The following is a 21,940-nucleotide window of genomic DNA, read 5'->3' as shown; positions in this document are numbered from 1 at the left end:
GCCCCACACAGAGATGAGTACTTTACCTAGCCTGGTTAACCTCAGTTGGCCAAGTTGAGATAGAACAGTTTTTAAGGCAGGTTAGTCTGTGTATTAGTTCAGGTGGGTAGCTTAAGTTCAAGGTAGGTTTGGATATTAACTTGGGTGAGTATCTGAGTGGCTCCCTAGCAGCCCCTGAATCACATGTGGCTCTCCAGTGTTTTGCATATGGTTCTTTGGCTTGTGGTTGGTTAGCAGTAGGGCTATGCTGTGTGGGGACTATAATCCCAATATCACTGGCTTGAATTACTCTGGGATGTGGCTTGCTTGCCCGGGCCAGCTCCAAAGGAGCCACCATCATCATCTGAGGTCATTCTGGTACACCGCTACCCCACACTTTCTGCTGTACGTCAACATGTGGCTTATTAAGTGAAGAAGATCCACCACACTGATGTTCATCCCAACCTGTCTGATCCCAATCAGTATCCAGCTTATGTCTTCAGTTCTTTTAAGCCAGGCTAAGTGCTCGGTTGCACAGTCTAAAATAAGAACCCCACTCTTCTTCTGGCAGGGTTGATGGAACCAAAGAAAAGTCTAAACCATCAGGAGACACAAACCTCACAAAAGAAGGTGCAGCCTTGTATTACCAAACTAGCAGTTAACCTCAAGCCTCTGAAATGTCAGAGCCAGCCCTAGCAAGAAAAGCCCAATATACTTCCAGCTTTTGGTCAACCACATTAGTGGTCAACCCCATAAAATAGGCAAATACGTGTAGTTAATAGTTCAGAGTGCTTGACGCAGTGACCTCACTGAGTTGCAACACTGGTGATTACAGCCTCTTTTCCAGTAAAACTGTAATGCTGATACATATTTTTTTTAATTGCACCTATCCTACTCTGCAGACTTTGAATAACTATTATTTGTAGCACTGCTGTATGATGCTTGTGCCAGAATTGTAATCGTGAATATGGCTGTTAGAGAGGACTATTGTCCATTTCTAAAGTATCTATATGAAAAGTCAGGTTAAACATGGAGATATACTTGGAATCCTTAAAAAAAAACCCTAAACCAACAACCAGACCCACAAAGCAAACACTTTTTTCATTTTCCCTTGTCTGTTCTTTTTGAAAAAACGCTGGCTTTAAGTCAGGTTGATTTAAAGATTTCAGGAAAGTCACAGTAGCCTTAACATGAATAAGGCTATGAATATGAATAATACTGATGGGACAGGAATATTCTGGAGGTTAGTGGTTGTCTTTGGTTGAAGTGAAGAGGTTTTAGAGGTTTTAACTCTTATGTTTGATTATTCTTACATATTGATCATTGATTGTTTGATATAGTTACTGAAGGCTTGGGACAAACAATGGAGACATTGAACTGAAAACTGAAATGATGCTTTTCTGCTGGCTGAGAAGTTCAAAAGCTTCAGCATCCATCTGTCCTCTTGAGAACCAATACAAGAAGGCAAGACTCCATTGTTTTTCTCAGTGGAAGTATAGAGTATTTTATGGTAAAGCATTTACATCTTCAAGTCTTTTCTAGTCCATAGGGATCAATGACATCATATAGGGATGTGTTTGGACCAGAGTTATAATTTATAACGCCATAAACAGAATTTTACAAAACCTATTATTTGCCAGGGTTTTGCCTTCAGAATCACGAAGTCATGCCTTGTGTTCAAGTGCAACATTAACTTTTGATTGAGAAGACACTGTGCTAAGGGGACCTAAATACAGAGAATATCCTTCATTTCAGATGCTGGGCACAAATGATAACTCAATTATAAATCTCACCAGAGTACTGCTGAGCTGGTCACAGACTGAACATCTAACACAGACTGGTTGAGCCCCACAGAGCTCCATCTACTTTTCTCAAGACACGTGTATGTTTTCTAATTTGTCTGTCAAGGAATCTATCTGAAATTCAGTTAGGAAAGCAGACTGAAAATGTTTTATGAACAGAAAATGCAACAGCACTAAAACACTTTCCCACATTTTGTTTCTTCTCTGAGAAGAACCTGTGCAATTTCCTGTTGGAGCATCTTCATGATGTGTTTATAATGGGGGAGAATAAGTCACAGATTTGGGGCCTGTGTTACAACTCCCGTTTTATAGAGTTATAGGGCTGCTTTGTGAATTTAGAGGGGTCCGTAGGAGACCACTGCTGACACTCTCCTCTCAGTTAATCTGGATTTAGGTAGCCTGTCAGCAAAAGGAGTTTGGAGATCATGTCATGCCTAAGGCCAGTAATGAGGGCCAAAAAAATTGAATTACCATATTATGGAAAGTTCCTTTTTGTTTTCTTTTTAGGAATTGAAAATCAGATGGAAAACATGAAAGTCTGAATTTTTCCATGTGATAAAAGACTGAGAAAAAAAAAGATACTTTTGACTGTTGAAGTATGCTATCTTACTAATATCAGAATGTTTTGTTTGACAAGATAAAACCATTCAGCTTCAATAATAGAAAATATTCTTCAATAATATAGATATTTTATAAAATATTAAAGGTACAGCAGTGTGCTTTTTTGATACTTTAATGATTTTCTACCTTGAAATAAGACCATATTCAAAATAAAAAGAAGTAAAATGGCTTCAATTACTCAAATTAAACTACTGGAAATTTGCAAAACACAACCAGAAATCCATAGCTGTGCATTTTTGTCTTGTAATTTTGCCTGCAATATATCTAATTTTTGATACAGCTGCTTCAGCTGCCTTTTCTGGTGGAAAACTGGCCTAGAAAATAAATAAATACATTTTTGACAAGGTATAATATCTCCCAGGCTGGATTTTGTGTGCCTAGCCTAAGGGGTCTCCAACTTTTTTATGGCTCCGGGTGAACAGAAGTATCTCTTTATGCCCTCCCCACCCATTCACACTCCCACAACCTCCCTGTGGCAACAGCTTCCCTGGGAAAGTAGCATGATTAGGAAAGGATAAACCATAATTATTAGCTATCATTTAATGTGATTTAGCACCTGGAAATAATGGAGAGGAAATTGTGCCAGATGCTTAGTCAACAAACTGCAGCCTACCAGGAAGTGTTCCATGAAGCATTAGTGCCCTGTCTATCAAACTTGAGAGCAACAGTCATAAGTAGGCCAATAAAACTACCTAAATTATGTTGCAAGAGCTGCAGGGCCCTACATATGACCTACTTTGGTATCACTCTCTTTGAAATATCCAGCTGTTTCTGTGGTGAATTCTGTGGGAAACAGAGATGCAGAAGAAGGAGGACCTACTCCACTGTCTGCATGACAGCCAAAAGCAGAGCCAGAAAGAAAACCTCTCTTTTAAGCCTTGGTCCCCATCACTGGTCCAGGAAGAAAAGCCAGACAAATAACATGTATGCTTTGTAAACTGTTTCCCCCTGCTGGAGTGGTGAGATGAGTCAAGATGAAATAAAAAGTGAAAGCCACTCTTTATTTCTTCACCCACAAGCTCTACCCACTCTTGAGTTCCACCTCCAGCAATGTGGATGGTTGTGTGCTTCCCAGGATCTGGTGGGCTCTTTGCCCTTCTGTCTGTGCTTTGCCATTAGATTTTAGGGTCACCTAAAGCCAAAGCTCCCTAAGCCTCCCTGAGGATCACCATGCTTATATTTCCTAAAAAAGCCCACCCAAACCAAGTGAAAATGACAACAGTTTCCTTCAGTGCATATCCATACTGTGACGTATCTATTGCCTTCTTTTATGGGCCCATTTTACAGTGATCTGCTGTACTCTCCAGAAGCATTTCAGTGCCCCATGGAAGCACATTGAAGGTGAACAGGAGACAGCTCACCATGCACTCTCCTGCTTAATGTCTTGGGATCTACTTCACACAGTCCTCAGATTCCTCAGCTCTGCATATCTCATGCTGCTTTTCCATAACATGCCCCTTCTGTGCAGCACCTTTACCTACCCTGGAGTGGTGGAAGTCCCTACCCACTTCAGCTGGGTGCTGATTGACATGAAGCTCTCTGATTCTGTGACTTTGCATCTCCTGAGACTTCTCAGTTCCCAAAATCCTACTTTCCTCCTATTCCGGCTTTACCCTCACTGCTCAGTCTTAAGTCAGATGTGTCCTCATCATTCCTATGAGCACATCATTCACATGCACAACAGAGAGACTCACACAGTCATAACAATCCTTTTGAACCATTCCGTCTCCTGCAGGCTGATCCCTGCCTGTTTGTTAATCCTATGGCTCTTCCTGGATGACGAGTCCTTCCTTTAAAGGAGGTTCTCCCTGAAAGATGGGGATGAGGAAGCAAAGAACGGGTGAAGGTGGCCCATCAAGGCACACACTTTGTCCTGCAGCAGACCTTAGAGAGCATGATAACCTGTCTCCTGTCAAAAAGTGCCTTGACTGTCTGCTCTGCCTGCTTGGCAGGAGACAGCCCTGATCCCCTGCTGTGCAAGCCCATAGTGCAGAAAGAAGCATGCAGGGCATCTTTATATGCTCTGTTTTTATTCTTGCTGCTCTGTTATATCTGCTCAGGGAGGAAATTCTCTGCTTGTTATACAGGAATCCAACCAGATGACCCCACAGCCCCTTCTGGCCTTAAAATTCCCACATCTATTCAGCATTGGCAGCTCACAACACATCTCACAGGAAAGAAAAGCCACATTCACAGGCTTGGATCCCTCTTTGTCAGAAGACTTTGCTTGTTTTGGCTCTTTGGTACATGGGAGTGTGAGCAGACATATGTCCAGCTCCTCAGCTAGCAAAACCCACCTTTGTGGACTTGAGGACAGGGCGCCTTGGCTTGGGACCAACCCACCCCATAGTGGTGCTTAGCGGTGAAACCCACCGTGTCCCCTTTCTCCCCCAGCGCCCGGATGAGGCGACCAAGCCTGTGCCGTCTCCGTTTCCCTCCCTGGCTTCCGTCCATGCGTGTGTGTGTTTGTGCGCCAAGGGCCCATTTAGGGTTGGGATTCTCTCGGGACAAAGGGATGCTAATCAGCTCCCTCTACTGTTCCCTTTTGTCTAGGACTAGCTCCCACGCTTGGACTTGGCACTCCGGGATGCGGCAGAGGGAGCTCCCTGTTGCAACCAACCTGGACCCAGCTGGGGAATGCAATGTACCCAGCAGGGAAGGGGGAGAACGGGGAGGGGGAAGGAAATAAATCTGTAACTCCGCACATCCCGCTCCCAGCCAGCCCGTCACATTGTGCACTCTGCCTGAGGCAGAAGTTTCCAGTGCCTCCCACCGCCAGGAGAGACGCCACCGGTTTTGTAGCCACGGGCTGTCTTGTTCCTTCTCCCCTCCCTGATCCCTCGTCTAATGTTTTAGTCGCCAGAAAAAATCTCCATGTCAGGGTTGACAGATGAGGGTTTGTGCAGTGGGAGGTAGAGGGAGCACAGAAAGCAAACAGGATCAGCTCCTGGCATTGCTACCATTTCCTTTTCACCATCACTGCTCACCCAGGTTTGCAGCCCGCGCCTGGGTGTTGGCTGTTTACAGCTGTTTACACGGGCTGTCTCATCTGCAGAGAACTGTACAGATGCACAAGAACCAGATCTTTATCCTGCAATCACTTTGCAGGTGGAGAGGTGATGAGGTCAGGGCCTTTGAATAAGAAACCCAGAAAATGCTTGAGCCCACCAAACCCAGGCCATGTGCAGCCTCCAGCTTCAATGGGGATGAAGGGGAAAATATGATGTTACTTGTAATCTTCTGGGTGCTATTCTAATGTATCAGAGGGCTGCCTAGCTCTTGTCCTTAAGCACCTCTAAAGCCACAAGAGGATGAAGAGACCCCTTCTGATGGTGACCTGGCCCACCAGCAGCTCCAACAGTAAGAGGTGCTCCTGCACCACCTCATTGGCATCCTGCTCCCAAAGGCTGAGGGGCAAACATGTTGGCAAGTTTCCTCAGCATCTCTGTTTGCTGCCGCTGCAATTTATACCTCCTGCCAAGGCTCAGGGGTAGCTGCTAATCGCCCGGTACTGATGTGGGCGACAAACCAGAGATGTGGCTACAGTTCATCTACACATCCTCAAACTGCATTTGCCCCCACTCCTCCAATGCTGCTGCCTCTAGAATTAGCTACATAAAAGCCAGTTCAGAAATGCTGCAACTGTCAATATGTTCTGTAGCTGTGGCCTGGAACTTGGACTTATGCAGTGCAGTGATAGGCACTTACAACTGTCCTATCCCCTGCAGGAATCCCCAGCTCCGAACTCGGTTTATACTGATATAGAACACAACTGAGGTTTCTGTCTTGAGCCAGGACCTGCCAGTCTATTTCTCAGCACCACTGGCAAATCTCTGGCCTACAGTATTTATGCATCTTGATGGCTGAGTGGAGCTTGCATAGTCACATTTTCAATCCTGATCCTTCCAGTTTCCTTCCCCATAGTTACAGGGTAGAGTTTGTAGATCTCCGTTGTTGATACCAGGGCAGCTGCCCAAATTGCCATTAGCGGAGAGGTAGACGGGGTGTGGTTGGAAATCAGATCCTCTTGGGAAGAGTTTCATGAGAGAGCAGAGAGTACCTCCTACATGTAACTAACCTCCTGGATGGATCGGTATCTTGTGGCTTTCTGCTCATGCCTTACTTTATTGCAGAAGTGGAGAAGTCTGATCTAGAGCAGGGAAAAAGGGGGAAGCATTTGGCACAGAGACAACTGAGATGCCAGAATGCCATCAGGAAAATATGATGAGGTGTGCTAAACTTATTAATTTTAAATCATGCAAAACAGTACGGGATGGTATTATGCCTGAAACAGCAAAGGACCGCCTGTGTTCAGTGGTCCGGGAGATCCTTTCCAGAGCCATGTTCTTGCATTAGTAAAATGGCCTCTCTAACAGAGGCCAGATGTAAGGACTGCTTTCTAACAGGAGAAAGATGGGAAGTGGGAACTATTTGTCCTCAAAATGGGCCTCTAAGAAGTACACATGGAAGTCTGAGCCTGTAGCCCTAGGCTCTCCATAGTCAATGGAGAGAAATAAACATCTTGTTATGATTCATGCTATCCTGAGATAGGTGTCTAAGATAGGTCAGGTGAATTGCTCTCTGGAGATGCCGATTGTTCTCCACTGACTGCAAAGGGAGCCTGGGGTGACTAGCTCACACTTTAACATCTAACTTTGGTAGATGAGATCAGGCCTATCAGAGAGCCTGTGGAGCAATATTGTTATGACAAAGCAGGAAAATATATGGTAGAGACTTGCATCTCCGAGATATTATAAATTAATATAAGGGTCTTGTTCTGTTCTTGCTAAACCTGGAGAAAAACTACATGGATTTAGCTAGGCACAAGATGAGCTTTCTTACCCACAGTAGTAACAGGGGAAAAAGAGTCAACCCATGAACACAGTAACATTTGGGCTTTCTTGAGAGAGATAAGACATGGAACTTATCCACAAAAGATCTAGAATGCAAAATAAGCCTAGCTGCAAATATAACAGTGCCCAGTATCCCAGATGAAACTGGATGTGACCTGAATCCCACATCTGTCATGAGCCAGACAAATGCCTCCTCTGCCCTTCATGTAGTCCCTGGGAGCAGGAGTCTTCACATCAAGAGCCGGTCTCCCTGGATTCCCTCAGTGATTGATGGGGAGATGCAGAAACTTCAGGGTATGAATAATGTAATCCTGTCTAGAACGCATCAGATGAATCATGCCCCAGAGGACCCCAGCATCAAATGGAACTCCCTTGAACTGTCTTGCTGTCTGATATAAAGGACCCAAACTTTTGCTACTTTTCTGCAGGCCTCAATTTTTACTTTTTAAAAACTGTAAGTAGCAAAGAAAAAGCTCAGTTCTGGAAGAGCTATTCTGAATCTAGCAAAGGAAAATATAGTGGCTGATCGTCAACACTGGAGTAGTGTTGCATTAGATATGAAGAGGCTTGTAAAAGGGAGGATAGGTATATTGTCTATCTCTTGGTGGTATGTCAAGGCAAGATGTCCTTTGGGAAGAGATATCATAGTCAAATCCAGATTTTGGTTTCATTCCAGAAGTCCTGAGGGGAAATTCTCCAGGCTGCATCATGCAAGAAGTCTGCTTGGATAATCTGACAGTCCTGGCAGGCTGTAAACATTCAGTGTATGCTCTACTGTGGGAAGGAAACAGGCATTTGAAACCCAGAGATCTCATATCTCTACCAGTATAGCACTATTATTGCTGCCTCTTTCCATTGTCGAGTGACCTTCAAGAAGATTATTATCATTTTCTGAAGGGCTTTCTGCTGTGTCTGTAAGACAGTGTCATCTGTAGAAACATCATGAGTGAAGACAATAGCAATTCCTTACATTTCATGGTCTCCCTGGAGGGGATAACAGGGAGATACCCCCTGGAAGATAAGACATCTACCAAATTGAATAATGAAGAAATCAAGTGGTCTTGAATACTCCGTATTTCTTCCATGCTCATCCTGTTAACTTCACAAACAGAAGCTGTATCAAAAAGGACATCTCTTTGCTGGATAGGAACAGGGTTAATCCAGGGGAGCACGACACTACACTACTTTTGTGGCTCTCATCATTTGCTTTCTAACAGGGTCGACGGCCAGTAATTATTTCTGGAATGAATTTATGCCTCCAAGCCTCTGCATCACCCATTAGGCTCTCATTTGTCCAGTGGGGAGTTTGATATATGTCCTCAGAGGGCACATCCGATGGGTGCAGACACTTGACAAAGCCACAGGATGCGCGCTCACCCACCCGGGCTGGTTCAAACCCCTCACATGCCAGCAAACACCCCAATGTACAAAGAGGGACGGTGTGGCTTCCCAAGGTTGCACGAGTGTTAAACTCTAATAAACAAGCCGCGTCAGAGAAAGCTGAAAGAATCTGAGCCCTCCCCAACAAAGCATTTAATCCAGTTTGGCGTAACCTTTGACATTATTAGGGATCGCAGTGACCCTAATCCAATCAGATTGATTAACTAAAGCGGAGACCCCATAAGCTGACCCCCCTCTGGCCTCTGCTATTTAGTCCTGACCAAACAGTGGGAGAGACGTGCTGTATTTACACCACAATGGGTCTGTGCTGAGAACCTGTTTCATTACAGAGCGACTTAAACTCCCATTACTCCATCAATGTATCATTCTTCAATAGTTCATTAAAAGCTGCTCCTCCACAATAACTATTAACCATTTCTCAGTCCAGCTGGCAGGTTTAAAGCCCCAGCCAGTCTTTAGCAGAAGGAGGTGGGAGTGAGTGAAAGAAATAGATAGACAAGGGCTCCCTTTTTAAATTTAAAGGAACTGGGGGCTTAAATAGTTGGAGGTAATTTACTTTTATTGAATGGGGGGAGGAGAGGGAGGAAACTTTTATTTTGACTTAATTATGTGCTGAGGTCCTTTAAAGAGACAGGGCCATGATCAGCTTTTATTGTATTACTTCTCTTGAGATTGGTTCATATTTCTGCCCAGAGGAGTTTCAAAGAGAACTCTCACAGCATTGAGAGATTATAAGATGCACCACAACTTAAATATGAACAGCGTCTTCATCCACTATAGCTGAAAGCAGGGCAAAAGACACAATTCCCAATATATTTAACTAAAGTTTGGGATGGCAAACACCTGTTGGGTTGCACCATTGATTTCCTGTTGTCAGTGGTGGCATATCCCTCTTGCTGTATCCTCCATGGTTTTGTTTTCTGTATTTTTAAAGGCAACTAAGAATTATCCCTTGTTCTTGGGAAACTGAAAGATATAACAACTGCCTTAAAAACTGCCAAACCTCTCACGTAAGTGGGTAGGCATGGGCTGTGATGAACACTTGATGTTCTGTGTCTATGGCACTGCTTCACACCACTATGATCCACTACTTCACACCACTATGATCCACTGCTTCACACAAGACAGGTGAAGAAACAAATGAGAACATTTCTTTTTCCTCTAGAAATGACTCTGAAAAGTTCAAGTGATTGGTCCTTTCAGCTGTCCGGTAGTTGAGATTTCAACTTCTGGGACACTAGAAATTGTATGAACTGTAGCCTCTTCTCTGGAGAAAAGAAGGCTGTCTGCAAACCTCATAGCAGCCTTCCAGTATCTGAAGGCGGCCTATAAAGTTGCTGGGGAGGGACTCCTCATCAGGGACTGTAGTGATAGGAAAAGAGGTAAGAGGTTAAAACTTAACCAGGGGAAGTTTAGATTGGATATAAGGAAGAAATTCTTTACTGTGAGGGTGGTGAGGTACTAGAACGGGTTGCCCAAGGAAGTTGTGAATGCTCCATCCCTGGCAGTGTTCAAGGCCAGGTTGGACAGAGCCTTGAGTGACATGGTTTAGTGTGAGGTGCCCCTGCCCATGGCAGGGGGGTTGGAAGTAGATGATCTTAAGGTCCTTTCCAACCCTAACTATTCTATGATTCTACGTATATCAGTATATGACTGATAACCAGATAGGTGGGTTTAGGCAGAGGGAAAGAGAGCAGGCTCACTTCTTTTCCGTATAGGCACTCTTCTTTGCTTTCCCAACAGTCTAAAGTACTGAGACACCTATTTCCCAGTGCTTTGCAAGAAAGACCCAACAGTGTCACCTATCTGAATGTTTCTCCATGGAGCTGCACAGCTGCTCACATGGTCCCTGAGACCACAGAGGAGGAGAAACCCCCTTTTCCAACAGCCCCGTAGCAATTTCACCTCCTGCTAATGCCTGAATCATTCCCCGTCATAGTAAAGAAAGTGGCTATGTTCCCTTTGAATGGGGAATGTTTATTCCTCAGCCAAGGACCTGCAAAACAGGGTGATCAAATAGCTGGATGGGATGGGGGATTTTTCTTCTTCCTATGTCCTCAGTGATATATGAAGAACTAGAGGGACATAGGGCCAAGCCTGTCAAGTATTGCCTCCAAGTAGCAGCAGAACTGGATCACCATTCCCTTGTTGTCAAGCTCATGAATATCATTACTGTTAATATGATTAATTAGGTCTGGCTATGGAAATGCAAAAAAATACATATATAAAAACACTTGTAGGAAAACCATGTGGGATTTCTCTGCATGAATAGGCTGATGGGAAAAAAGAGTCCAATTTTAAAACAAGATTTCAGAACATGGCTCTTAACAGGACCAGAGTCTGGTGACAGTTTGGCACTGCTGAATCACAGCTCAAGCCTAGCCCTGAATTAACAATGAGATACCAAGGCAGCAAGGGTAGCCCAGACAGTGAGGCAGCCTCAGTGAGATTTGGGCCTAGAAAGTATTTCCTGAAGGCATTAAAATCAGTCCTTTTCAATGAAAGATTTGCAGATAGTTGTGTAAAGCACAGGGGAGTTGCTTTAGTGACTACACTGGTTTATGCTGGGGGAAGATATGTACCTACTACCTACTCATGTGAGTCCCTATTGACTCACATGAGAAGCTGCAGTTAAGGCACTTGGGTGAGTTAAAAACGAAGCTGCAAAACAGAGTTTTACTTTCTTGCTTCCTTTCCTTCCTTTTCTCCTTCTGTTGTTCTGGGTAGGAGCTCAAATATGCTCCTACCCTGGGGGATCTGCTGCACAAGAATGTGACTGAACTGTTTTTTTTTCACCCCCCTCCTGCTGTAGGTGAAGCAAAACTGAAGGGTGGTTTGATTCTCCCTCAAGGAACAACATTCTTCAGTTATGAAATCGTCCCAGCCTTCTTTCCCTCCCTGAGCCTGGCTACCAAAAACTGCAGTCTCAAGCATGGATAGACCCTTCATGTCAACACCATTGTGAGATAAGAGCATTGGGCAGCTTGTGGGACTGGGGTTCCTTCAGTGGGCAAGGAGGTGAGGATTGCTTTCCTCATGCACAGAAGATGTCAAGTGTGTAAACCAAGACCATCTGGAAGCATAAGGTGTCCTTGAGGACATCCAGGCTTGTGACAAGGCAAAGACATTGAGTTATCTGTTACACTTACTGCCTGTGCCCAGTCAGTGATCTTGTGCAAATCATGCTGGGCTTATGTGTTTGGGAAAAATACCAGTTTGTCTTTGCTGGCTAATTCAGCTGCTCTAGTCCCCCAGTAGTGATGCACCCAGAATGGGTGTTTTAATTGTATGCAAAACACTGTGGTATGATACTTTGAGATGGGCATAAGTGCACCACAATAGAAGATCTTACAGGTGTAATTATTTTGGGATGACCTCTCACCACTAAACCTGAATAGTGACACCAGCATTTATATAGTGCCTCAGCTCCACAGCTCTAACAGGGCTGAAAATGAGCCGAAACCACCTCTTCTCCTGCTGTGTGCATGTGAAACATCTCTTATTGTTGGTGGAAGCCCTGCCATGATACAAATCAAGGCTCTGCTCTCTCTTGGTTGCCCTGGTTTTCAAAATTCAAGCAAGACAAAGTGCCCAAATCTCTTCTGAGTAATGCAGCAGGGGAACAACAAAGAAAACCCTTATCTCCAGATGGCAAGTACTGGAAGAACATGCCCTAAGGTAGATGAGATCAGCTACATACACCAACTCAGGAGATTCCCTAAAGCTATCCCAGATCGTGGAATCATGTAATAGAATCATAAAATGGTTTGGGTTGGAAGTGACCTTGAAGATCATCTAGGAGGAACCTTCAGATAGAGAGACAGAAAGGAAAAGGAAGAGAAAGAAAGAGAGAGAGAAAGGCAGGCAGACAGGCTGGACTTCAAAAGGCATACTACAAGGGCAAAGAAAAATAAAACAGTTTTTATGGGCTAAAATAGGTTCCTGCCAACTTACAGAGGGAAAGACAAGATACTCAGACTTAGCCAGGGTATATCAATGGGTGCTATGTCAGAATTATTTGTCTGAATCAGCACTCTGTCTTAATTTGCCATGTTCATAACTAATGAAAGAAGAACCATTAATTGATGGTGATTTCCTCAGGCCTTTGATCTTCACTGTATCCCATTATGGTATCAAAACTGATGTTATCTGATAAGTCCAGCTTCTAGGAACCATCACCAACAGCTGATCATTTCCCCTCTGTAATCATCGAGAGAGCTGAAAATGCAGCATGAAATGCCATGGGGTCAGAAAAGGAACCAGACATCTAGCTTGACCACTGAAAACACAATAAACCTTTGTGTTCCTTCCAAGGGGCATAAGATCATAGCATAATTCATGTTGAAAGGGACCCTGGGAGGTCTCTAGTCCAACTTCCTGCTCCAAACAGGGTCAGAGATGACGCCACTCTCTGTGCAGTGCCAAATGGGCACTTCCCAGTTCTGTGTTAACTATACAATACCAGTAGGGACTGAGGTAGAAATAGTGGTTACTTGTGACTGGATATTTCCTGTACAATGGATTTGGTGGGTAACACCCTTGTTGCATTTGGGAGGCACACATGTACTTTCTGTCCCTGTTGGAAAGTTAGAAAGTCCTGTCTCCTGCAGCCCATTTTACATGACACTAAGAGAAGCAATTGTGTTCACAGTAGGTTTCTCAAGATCTCTGATGCTAGTCCATCATGGATGTTGCTAACACCAAACCAGTAGCACTACACTCACCTTTATCTAGCACAGGACCAAAGATGGCTAAGCTGTCATTGACAGTTGTGCAGTTCCACCTCCTCCCTCGAAATTGATGTTGGCATTCCTGGATTCCAATCTTTACCCCTTCTGCTACACTGGGCATGATCTCCACATAGTTCCGACAGAAGCGCAGCTGCTTGGGTACGAGTCCTGGGATGCTCCCGCAGAGAATGGGCTGAGTCCCTAGGGAGGAATACTGGTGACCAATTGCCAAGGACCTGAAAGAAAAACCAAGGAAGAAGAGATGCTGTCAGGCTGGCTTTCACCTTTGTACTTGGTTCACAAGAATGGGTACAGAAAATCAGCATCTTCAGTTTCTCTGCATTCTCTGCTCCAGAAAACATCCATTCCACTATCATCCCTCCCCAAAAATACCTCATCTCTCTCCTAAAGTTCCCTACAGGCCCAACAAAGTGAGAAACTCTACCTTTAATATCTTCCTTCCCTTTTCTTCATCCTCTTAATACCTTAATTCATCATCGTGCTTCTTCTGCCCAAAAATGCTCAGTTCATACAGCTCAGCTCATTCCTTTGCAACCAGAGGGTCAAATCCATATTTCTTTTTTTGAGCCAAGCACACCTTTGCAAGAACAGGTAGGCTTTACGGAAAATTTGGCAGCTGAGGAAGCCTGGGGATTAGACAGTCAAAAGTGCTTTCAGAGCTACACAAAGTGGTAACACTTAACAGTAGAAGACACCATGCTTCAAGTCTTTGAAAGGGGAACACCACAAATCGACCAACCATCATACAATTCAGCAGTGTGCTTTATATATTTGAACCTTACCAGGTAACTTACATACACAGAAAATGGCCCTAAAGACTCAAGCAATTTGGACCTTGAGAATTTAAAAATCCCAACTCTGAGCTAGATGCTGTAGGAGTGCCACGTAAACTCACTACCATAAGCAGTAAAATTTCCTGTGCTATAGAAGAAAGAGGATGGAAATGTAGCCCTGATAGAATAGAAACTATTTGGGGAAAACTTCTCCTATGGACCCAATATCAGTGCTATTCTCATGTGTAAGGAATGGTACTCATGTTACTAGAAACATTCAAGTATAAATGCACGCAAGTTGGGAGCCATGCCGGGCATTTTGGTAACATCCTGAAAGTATAGTCTAGAAAAGGTTTTCTGCTGTTTAGAAAAGCATTTCCACACCTGCTTAATCCAAGCATGTGCTTTGCAAAGCTTAATACTGGGGCTTTCTAATCAGGTTGAACTGTAGGGCTTTATTTTCACAAAATAATGCCAACTTTGCTGCACTATCAAAAGGACATGGAGATCCTGCTTTCACCATCAATCTGTGAATTGCTTTGGTTAAAATAAGAAAAGTTAAATAAAAACAAACAAACAAACAAAACCCCAAAATATAATACAAACAAACACCAAAAAAAAACCCTAACAAAACTTGAGTGCAAATTCTGTGCTCAGACAAATGGAAGTTTGCTGAAAGAAGTGTCCATGAACTATTACGTTGGTTGAAGCCTTAGAGACAAACAAGTCAGCTCTGCAGAGATCAGAAGATATGTGGCTAATTAGATAGATTTTTTTTAAAGTGTTTTTACTGGTGCTTCTAATAATAATCTTGATTACTAAAACTAAAGAGATTTTTAAAGTATAATTTCCTTTTCTTCAAATTAAATCTCTTTATTGACTTTTCTACTCAGAGCTAATGACAAAGAGAAACCTGCCTGGGCAGTGTGTATTTCTGTTTATATTAATTTTTGCTGTGTGGTTTTCATCTGGGACCAGCCTGGTGTGTTTGAATTATCAACAGGGCAGTCAAGGAATATGCTCCATTCTCTTTTTCTCTAACCAAAAAGAAGTATAAAAGTTCTATTATTGCTGGAGTTAAGAAGAAATTAGCTTGACTTTAGCACTTCTGTAGGCTATGATAAAAAATGGTTTAAGATGTCTGTACTCTTTATGGGAGAAGGGTCCTTGCAACCAGTTAGCTCCCTTCCTGATGGGTACGTGGTCAAGAGGCTACAGAAGTGAAAAGGAAATGAACATTCAGATGGTCTGGTACCACATCTCAGCAGTTTTGCTAACTGTGCATAGAATAGGTTTTACATGTGAGGCCTTTCCAGGTGAGTAAGACACATGGGCATCCATTTCTGTATCCCAAATAAATCTAGGCAGAAGTCTAGAAACAATATAATCAGCTCAGCCAAGAATGTGCCCTCCAGTAAATTTACTTTAGGTGGACAAGATAGGAGGTGCCTGGGAAAGCAAAGGATATTCAGTTGATTTCTGAAACTTGGACACCTCTTTTCACCTTTCTGTTCTTCATGGGAGATGAATAACTTCAGTTAACACGAGAGGGCAATTTATCTTACCCCAGGGAGGGAAGATGGGACAAATAACCACCTCAGCCTCTAGAAGTACCTCTCCTTCAACTCCATTAAAACAGGGAGGAAGGCAGCTCACACTGACTGGCAACTGTGTTCATGCCAGTTGTCTTCTGATGTCTGCAACATGGACATCTCCAGCTGATCTACTCACCCCAGTCTGCTTTTGCAATCAGTCAGTGGAGAGAAACAGGCACTTGCAGGGCACGATTCATCTACCCATTTTAGATGTCTGTTTTGGAATGAAGTGAATCATGACCTTGCCTCCATTGACTGTATTGGCTAGACTATCATGACAGCTTGGATGCCTGGATGAGTGGGATATGTCTGCATTGTAAAAGTCTCCAGATGAATCATGCCATGATACCTAGCAATTGGGATGGCTAAGTTCCTTGGAAAAGTCCCACTCAGGAAAGCTAAGTGCTGTGTGGAAGCCCATGCAAATAGCTCAGCTGGAAGAAGGAGGCAAGTTCCTGCAGGAACCTGCAGGAACCCACAGTAGAAGACCAAGGGAAGGACCCAGTTAAATTATTTTTCCTATCTACCTAAATAGCTTGATGTGGGTTTTTCTTGAGCTTTAGATTAATTTAGGGAGCAACTAGTGGCAGAAAAGCACCTGTGAAATGAAGCCCATGCCAAGCCAAAGGGTGTTTTCATTTTGACTGCACTGTGTGCGTTTTTGTTTCATTGCTGTTACACAGAGAACACTAGATCGCAGTTTCTGGACTAAAGACACCTTCTAGAACACTGCTTCAGGCTTCAGAGAGTTTGTTGAGAGTGTTGCCTCTGTGGCCCTGTTGGGAATGTAGAGTCTCAGGGTGCCACGTCTCCAAATCTCAACCCATTCAAACCTTTGAGCACTCGGAATTAGTAGGTATTCACAAATGCCAACTTTAGGCTCAGGAGGTAGATGACTCTATCTCTTTAAACAATGAAGAGAGGTATATGCCTTCATTGAAGCCTCCAGAGAAAAGCACTAAGTTAGTTGCTCTGACTCATCCTTCAGAGAGTAGTTCAGCCACTATCAGGGAGTCCAGGATGTGGACACTTCCCAGTCTCTAAAGCTAACTTTGTTGGAAATATCTATATAGTTTGTTCCCACATCAACTAGAATCACCAGCATTCTTTCCAAAACTTTCAAAATGCCCTATCCAGTTCCCGTCAAAGATAAAGTATCCACTGAGATAGAAACAACCCACTGTAGGCTCCATCCACCATGCTGTGAAGGCAGGAGGACTTTCTTAATCGATTTCAATAGGACCTGGATGAAGTTTTAGGATTCCTGTCTCATAAACTTAATTATGTAATCAGCCAAAGTCATGCCTGTCTCTATATTTTTTGGTGGTTACTGCAGTGGTAGAGTGAAAATACCAGTCATAGGAAGAAGAATTTATAGGTTGGTGCCCTCAACCATTCGTTTCCGTTGCTGGGAAGATCATCGAAGATAAAAAAAATAAAAACATGTAGAAATACTTTTAATTGCATTTCACACTGTTCTCAATACAGTAGGGAAACAGTCACACCTTGCTTTGATCTATGTTACAGTCTGGAAAGTTTTTAATCTGCAAAAGACAATCTCCTGCAAGAGTCTGTTCTCAAGGTGTCATCAGGCACTGAGTTAGTGTAATGCAAATTTGGCATTTCATGGAGGAGTGTGTAGTCACTTGACTTTCAGCTGACAATACCGGGTGGAATCTCAAAACATCTCTCTATGAACAGTGCCTCTGCTGTTAAACATAGCTAAGCACAGTCCTTTTCCTAGCTCACTTGAAGACCCTGAAGTGTGATAATATCTATCAGAGCACCCTCTTTTGGTCTCTACTTTGCTTCCAGCTTCCAAGTATAAACACTTTCTCCCCTTCTCTAAAGCAAATTTGTCTTTAGGAGAGCCAAGTTCTTTCAGCTTCCTGCCATTTTTATTGATCATGCAATATGAGCTTTATGAACCTTCCAACTATACCTCCCCTCAAAAAGGCAACAACTCAACAAACAAAACCTTTAGGAAAGATTGTGAAAAATCTATAAAGATCAGAATCTCATTTCAGTGTTACTCAGCTCCCTAGTAGCTCCCATCATGCATTTTTTTTCACTGATTCCAAATAGTTAAATCAGTCTTTTGCATTTTTCCACTCTCCTGCGATCTGCTTCTAAACTTTCTTTTGTATGGGGGCAATATTGAAAATGTGGTGTTGAGAAATGGCCGAAGCATCACATATTGTGGTCCGACCAGACATCATCTTCAAATTTTTTAAGCACCAATATTTCCTGGATGCATTACACCAACCTCTTCTTTTCTACTGGAGAATTCATGAAACACTCAAGTTTACAAACACACCCCCAGAACAGGTACTGCTCGAGTCTGATCCAAGGGAAAAGGTCAAAGAATTGCTCTTCTCCCCGGAACAGGTACTGCTCAAGTTTGATCCAAGGGAAAAGGTCAAAGAATTGCTCTTCTTAAGCCAATTAGCCTTTTCTTCCCATTAGCTCAGGAGCCATGAAAACATTCTGTATGTCCACAGCCAAAGTTCTTGGCTTATCTTTAAGCCTTGCATGCCCTGAAGTGTTTAATTCAGCCTTCAGTGAGCATTTTTCTTTGCCAACACACCTAGAGAGCTCTTCATTTCACTTATCTCAATCTATCTGCTCCTTCAGCAGAGCTATTGTAAATAAGTACCTGGCCACCTTCTTAATAAATTACATGTACCCTCCCTCTTGGAATGGACAACCCAGCCAGTTTATGAGGAAGAAAAATGAAGAAAATGTATGCTCATAGCTTTTTCAGAAACAGAGAAGGCTTTAGTTCTGGATGACCCTATAGCACTCTACTGACTTTTCAAGGTCACTACCTTCTCATTATGGCTGTCAAAAGTCCTTGACACATCAGTAGCAGCATGTAGAGACACATATGCCTACTTGCTTCTTCCTGAATTCTGTTATTCTTGAACTCTGCAGGAGCTCTAATTTGCTATTCATTTTGGAGAGGGCTTTAGCTGGCTCCAGGTGCTGCTGAGAGGTTCCTCAGTGGAGGTCCTCTTGGGGTTCCCAACACAAGTAAAATAACTGCATTTACTAATGTTGTACAGCAAGAGTTTAACTTGTCTAATGACCCAGGATAAGACCCAGAGAGCACTTAAGTCCCCAGTGAACATGGAAAACTCAGGAATAGCAGTGAATCAGCTCCTGCAAGATGGCAGCCAGTCCTGCTGAAGAAGTTAAGTCAAAGGATGTCTGCTTATAACAGAGGGGATTTTTGTTCATTTGCAGGTGCTCTTCTTCCACACTTCTTTTGAATGGAGTCCCCTAACAAGATGTCATACTTCTTCCAAATCTTTTCTTTTAACCCGCTCAGATTTCCAGAGGTTCACCTCACTTGTTTCCTTTCACATTCATTTTGGCTGCCTCTCTGTGGTGCCACATCTAACTTTGAAGATGAATCTCAGACACACCATATGGAGGGGCAAGATATGCAGAGTGGTCTATCTAAAAAGATGCCTGCTCACAAGATGTCCTTGGTATTATGACACTACAATTTTGAAACGAAGAAGGTGGCTGGAGAAGTCTTCTTAAGTTCTGTCAAGCTATAAGGAAAACCCATCAAGGGTTGTCCCATATCTCTTGGTATCAGTCCAGAAAGGCTCACAGGGAAGCTGCTAGCAGCCCTTGCCCTTGCTCCATCCTACAGAATACCAGTTAAGCCCTATAAGGTGCCTTAACCATAATCCCCATGCATTGCTAAGGTCAACCATCATGAACTTCACGTCTCTGAGGCTGCCTAAAAACCTATTTGGAGATAAATGAGTAACTAGGAGGTTGTTGAAATTTCAAAACACTGGAGGTTGCGATGAACAGCCAATAGCACCTGAATGTTCAAGAGTCTCATGGGATAGGATCTGTAAGTCAGCCTTGATTCAGTTCCCACAAACCCTCACCACACAGGGATGGTATACGTGAGAGAAGAACTATGATGCCCACGTAACATGGACAACTGGAAGTTGGGAAGGGCTAAGAGACCAGACACAAAAGATGTAGCTAAGCCTTTTACAGTCTGACAGCATACACCAGTTCCCAATCTCTGCAAAACTCTTCTGTAGAGGCTTGAACCACCAGTCTGGAGGACAGATGGGTAGACAGGCAGAAAAAATAATAAATCCGCTTTCATTTAATGATATTCTTTTTCACAGGAAAACATCAGTATTCTAGCATGCATTGTGATTATTTTTCTGTTTTCCTAAGAAAATGAAAATGAAACCTGGAGAAAGTTTAGAATGGAAAGAAAAGTAATTGTATTTGCTAAACCCCATAATTTTAAATGGAAAAGGAAATAATTATGCTAACTAATGTCCCTCCGGATGGGATTTATTTTCTTCTATGACATTAAAACTATCCCAAACCTACGAAATTACAAAATGTGGACAATAACTAAATTTTTAATAAATATTCTTGTTGAAAGTTTGAAAACCGCCTCAACATAGATCAGCGAAGTGATAAATTTAGCTCTAGAAGACATGAATCAAGTAACTGATTATCTTGAAAAATATGTTTTCAGCTTGAGAGAGTATTGTTGGTTGTATATTGCTCAGTAATAAACTGCCTAAGCAATGTAACAATACAGAAATGACACATTAATTTAGAAATGATGAGTGTCTGTAACATTGATTGCAGTGAGGTCTTCAACTTCTGGTGTCTGATCATGTGGCTATTGACAGCCTATTCCTAAGTTGTTCACTAACTGAGAACTAAGAAATCTAAACTTGTTAGATCAAATTCATTGGGCAGGTGTTTGTCCTTCTAGATTTTTTTTCTTCCAGTATGGAAAAAAAGAAGACAGAAACCTACTGGATTAACTGTTGTTTCCGCTTCTCTTGTTAGATATCTCTTCTTTCACCCTGAAGTAGAGCACAAAAGCTATATTTAATTATTTTTTTTTCTTTTACCCCAGAGAATATGTATATGATTTTGTGGCTGGGTCCTATCCTACAAACATGCAGGCATGGAGGTAACTTTTCTCCCATGAGTAATTCCACCCTTACCCTGCATTAATAATAATGATGGTGATGATGATGCAGCTTTGTATTTCTCTAGCACCTTTCATCAGAGGATCTCTAAGCGTGGGACTCATCTCACCTGACTTTGACCATTTGAAAATTAGGCATTTCAGCCAAGTTAGCTGTCTGCTATAGTCCATGGAGCAAGATCAGCATCTCCAGAGGGCAATTCAGCCCATCCTAAGATAGGTGCCTCAGATAGGTGGGCTGAATCACTGGAGATGCCTAGGAGGCAGCACTGGCTGTGGAAAAGTGATGAGCATAAACTAGACACCTTGTTTTTAGCAAGCCAAAGGTAGGGAGTAGGAATCACACCCTTTTTTGTTGAATTTCAGAAATCCCTGGGTGTAAGAGGACACCAAGTAGTCTTCACTGAGAGATAGCAGATATCGCTAATATGGACCATGCAGCTTATTTATAACACTCAATACCAATTTGGGTCTGGATTTGGAAAACAATATACTCAATGGCATCTTCAAGTGGATGCTAAGAAAGCAAAATATAATTATCTGAGTTGAGGTTTGGCCAGGACAGTGAATTCCCACAGGAACTAAGGCACACCACAACACTCAGCACCTTCCACTCAGTGCAAGAGATGTTTCTTTGGCTTTGTCTTCCCTTAGGATCTACCGAACAGATGAGGAGAGAATATGAGTATTAACAACCCAGTGCCTTGCAAAAAGTCTCAGGAACTCTTTAATTACCTAGGCAATTAACTCCTCTGTTATACAACTCATCTGAAAAACAACACATCCAGCAGAATAATTGCCCCTCAAACCATGTTTTCAAGCCTGGATCCAGGACACAGTGACCTCTGATATTGTTTCTATACCACATCCTACATCTGGAGCTTCTTCCTGGAGGTCCCTCTGCTGAAGTCTGCCTCCATCCAGCTCCATATATCTTACAAGATTTTCCAGGATTGCAGTGCAGGGTATTAGAGATGTATAAGCCTTAACATTTTAATCTGCCACCTACACTGCAGTTTATGAGAGCTGTAAATCTCGTGGTTATAATGAACTCATCTAATGATATTGCTGATGGATAAATTTACCTGGGATGAGGAACAACAGTTACTTGCAAATGAAAGAAGAGTAATTTAAAGTTTCATGTAAACACCTTTGCTGTCTTGCTTCTG

General features: G+C 42.9%; 1 protein-coding gene across 1 annotated transcript in view; it reads right to left on the bottom strand.

Annotated features, from left to right (window-relative positions):
* Positions 1-21,940, bottom strand: part of WNT3A (Wnt family member 3A) — an 86,784-nt gene that overhangs the window by 23,309 nt on the left and 41,535 nt on the right. Inside the window, exon 2 of the mRNA XM_005143967.3 lies at positions 13,381-13,622. Coding sequence (XP_005144024.1) covers positions 13,381-13,622 — 242 coding nt within the window. The remainder of the gene's footprint in view (positions 1-13,380; positions 13,623-21,940) is intronic.

This window comes from Melopsittacus undulatus, chromosome 1, assembly GCF_012275295.1.
Source record: "Melopsittacus undulatus isolate bMelUnd1 chromosome 1, bMelUnd1.mat.Z, whole genome shotgun sequence".
NCBI classification, from domain to species: Eukaryota; Metazoa; Chordata; class Aves; order Psittaciformes; family Psittaculidae; genus Melopsittacus; species Melopsittacus undulatus.
Note: the sequence above shows the minus strand (reverse complement) of the source record. Positions and strands in the feature narration are given on the sequence as shown.